We start from the raw sequence: 3,545 nt of genomic DNA, 5'->3' as shown, positions 1-3,545 counted from the left end.
GTGGGAGGTGGCCGATGCCTCCTCAGCTGAGCTCTGCTGCCTTGAAGATGAGATAGTGTCCTTACCAGAATATCATTCCCATGAATTTATCATGGTCCTTCATATTAGCCTTGCTCCATATACCTTATTCTTGAAATAACCACAGCATGGGAAAAATAAAAAGTTTGAAATGAGAAACAAGACACTTTATATGTATTGCCTTAAAGATGAACTATTATTAATACATACTTTAGATATTTAATAACTGCTTTGAAATTGTATGATAATAATAATTGCTAATATATGCAAGGTACTGTTGTTAGCACTTTACACATAATAAACCATTTTATTCTGGTAACCCTTCTGATGTAGTTATGACTAGTTACCTCATACTATAGATTAGAAAATTGAAGTACAGAAAGGTTAAGTAAGTTGTGTAATGGTGCTCAACTAATTATGTCTATTCCTCACTTACTGATTATCTCATCATCAGACATTTCACATTTATGACAATAGTAAGAATTCTACCATCTGACTAATTTGTGCATTGGTGATGTATATCTGGCAGTAATAAACACTGACGGTGAGAGCCATATTCATTGTGATGGTAAAGGTTATGTGTCAACTTGGCAGGGCCATGATTATCAGTGTTTTGGCAGATATATAATGATGTAATTTGGCATGTATTTCATGATGAAGTTTGGCAATTATGTCATGATGTAGTCATCCTCCATTTGTTATCAATGTGATCTTCCTCCATTGCATAGCAACCTGGTCTTTGGCCATGTTGATAAGTAGAGTTGGTGTAAAATGCCATTTTTTGAACCCAGGGTAGCTGGCTCTAGAATCACTGTGTTATATCTAAGATTCTGTAATCAAAGCTCTACAAGCACATTAGTTAACAGACATTGCTGCCTGGAAGGAACTAGCAGTACAATAGCTAAGATATATGTCAGTGTGACAACTGACAATAGTGACGTGGTCATGTTTTATTTGTAGTAATGATGATAATGGTGGTTGTTTTGAAGGTGATGTGTTAGAAAAGATGGATTACTGTGATATTAATAACACTGTTAAAAAACTCATTGCTATTGAGTCAATTCTGCCTCATAAAGACACTATAGGACAGAGTAGAACTTCCCTCATAGGGTTTTCAAGGCTGTAATCTCTACCTAAGTAAACTGCCTCATCTTTCTTCCATGGAATGGCTAGTAGAGTGTAACCACCAGCTTTAAAGTTCAGAGCTGAACATTTAAACACTGCTTCACCAGGACTGCTTGATATTAACAATAATAATGGTGGCTATTTCATAATCCTCTCCAAATTTTAGCCTCCTTCCAGGACTATAACACCTCATTTCTCATGACAGTGTTGAGATAAATAGTTTCATGAGAGATGCAGTAATTGATATTACTGAAACTTCTGCAGTGAATATGTTTCTTAACACACTTTGTTTTGAATTCTTATAGCTTCCCAAGGTATATAATGACTACCACTGGCAAAATGAAGGGATATCTATCCATCATTATGTCTGAGATGAAAACTTCAATACATCAGTATAACATAGGTCCTATAAACAAATTAAGGAGCTCTGGTAGCACAGTGCCTAAGGTATCTGACTGCTAACCAGAAGGTTGGTGGTTCAAACTCACCAGACATTCTGTGAAGCAAGACTGGGCAATCCAATTCTGTAAAGATTTACCACCTTGGAAACCCAATGGGGGGTCACTTTAAGTTGGAATTGACTTGACAGCTGTGTGCTTGGTTTTGGTTTATGGGCAAATTAGGTGTAAAATAAATATAAAATTTTCTAAGACAAATGGGAGTAGTGGATATCATTAGGGCATTTTATCAATAGATAAGGAAATGTAGTATGCCAGAGAGAATTCTGTAAAATTGCTTAAACTGAATCTAAAATTGGGAATAAATAATAGCTAGAGCTACCTTGACTCCAGATTTTGATGATTTAAGTGCACGTTCAAAATTGGTGTCTCAATTTTGACCTAAGCCACCCTCACATTATTCAACATGCCTGGATAGATCTTCTTTATATAACACTCTTATAATGTTACTCCACTGGTTAAGAATTCTCCATTTGAATTAATAATACCAATTCATTTTAGCTACTGTTATTATTTTGGACTCATTCTAGCATTCATGGATCTTGATAATCTTGTCTTCTTCTCTCCTACACTAAAACTAATCCCTAATATGACACACTAATTCTGATGATATTCAGTCATCTTGGTATACTCAATAACTGATTCTTGCCTTGCTTAACACATTCATTCATTCATTCGAACAATATTTCTTGTTCTTCCATTCCATACCAAGTACTGTGATAGCCTCTGAGAATATAATGGTGTACAAAACAAAGCAATTAAACATAGATTCTTCTTTCAAGTAACTTAGAGACTACTAAGGAAGATAAAGGCATAATTACAATAAGTGTTATAAGTTTGATAAAACAAGTACAAGGTGCTCTGAAAGCACATGATAGATAGTTCTCAGGAAGTCAGAGACAATGGTCTAACAGAAGTATAATTTAGGCTGACACCTGGAGAAATTGGAATAAAATGGTTTTGGTAATGGGGTTGTGGCTTCAGGAGAAGGAAAGGTCAATAGTCAAGACAGATAAAAGCACACTCACAAAACTTAAAAGTGATTAGTATGTCTGGAACATAAACTTTCATGAGGAAGTGCTGAAGGGCATGGGAGTGGTGCCCCCCTCTGTCTTCCTCCAACTTCAGGAAGGGGAGAGAGAATCACCTTCAGCAGCCCAAGGCTTACTCCTATGAGATTAGACATGCCACCACCCTACAATAATACCTTGCTTTTTTACTAACTCTAATAACAAATATCCCTCCCATGGCACTCACTACTTCTCTGCCGGGTTCAATAACTTGGAGCCATGGCTACACAGAACTCATCGACAATACTCACAGTTATGGGGTTTATTAGGGAAAGAACAGGTTACAATTCAGGTTCACGAATGATCAGGACACAATTCTTCAGTCAGGACAACCCCTCAGTCATGTCCAAAGGCACTCCTCTCTTTGGTCCTGGGACTCTCAGCCTGACCTCTGTCCTGCTCCAGCAAGTGTTACAAAGCTCTTTTAGCTCTGCTGATAGATGAACTTCACCCTGCCAGCAAGCCTTTAGCCCAAAGGCACTCAGCTTTCTCGGCCTATAGGCCAGCTGGCCCACTGCTCTGTCTCTCAGTTTCTGGTGCCACCATCATCTCTGCCAGTGACCTCTGCTGGTCATTTCTGTTGGTCATCTCTGCAAAGGAGGTTTAGCAAAGGGATCTTGGCTCCTCTCAACCTCCAGCTCTTCTCTCTTGATGGCATTGAGATTCCCCTTCTGCCTCTAAAAGGGCTCATTTTAAGCCTAGTAGAATGAAAAAACTAACCATTCCCCACATTAGGATTACATATACCTTATTTTCAGTCTCACCTCCACAAGGGCACACATTCATTCATTCATTCAAACAATATTTCTTTTTCTTCCATTCCATACCAAGTACTGTGATAGCCATTACATTACATTAATAATGTAAAAAAATG

At 37.7% G+C, this 3,545-nt stretch overlaps 1 protein-coding gene across 1 annotated transcript in view; it reads left to right on the top strand.

The window, feature by feature from the left end:
- Positions 1 to 1,514, top strand: part of LOC103210604 (olfactory receptor 6-like) — a 2,442-nt gene extending 928 nt beyond the window's left edge. Inside the window, exon 2 of the mRNA XM_007956518.1 lies at positions 1,449 to 1,514. Coding sequence (XP_007954709.1) covers positions 1,449 to 1,514 — 66 coding nt within the window. The remainder of the gene's footprint in view (positions 1 to 1,448) is intronic.
- The last annotated feature ends 2,031 nt before the right edge of the window (positions 1,515 to 3,545 follow it).

This window comes from Orycteropus afer, unplaced genomic scaffold (assembly GCF_000298275.1).
Source record: "Orycteropus afer afer isolate SDZICR_OR568_19922 unplaced genomic scaffold, OryAfe1.0 scaffold00014, whole genome shotgun sequence".
Taxonomy (NCBI): Eukaryota; Metazoa; Chordata; class Mammalia; order Tubulidentata; family Orycteropodidae; genus Orycteropus; species Orycteropus afer.
The sequence above is the reverse complement of the archived record's forward strand: the minus strand, read 5'-3'. Positions and strand labels throughout refer to the sequence as shown.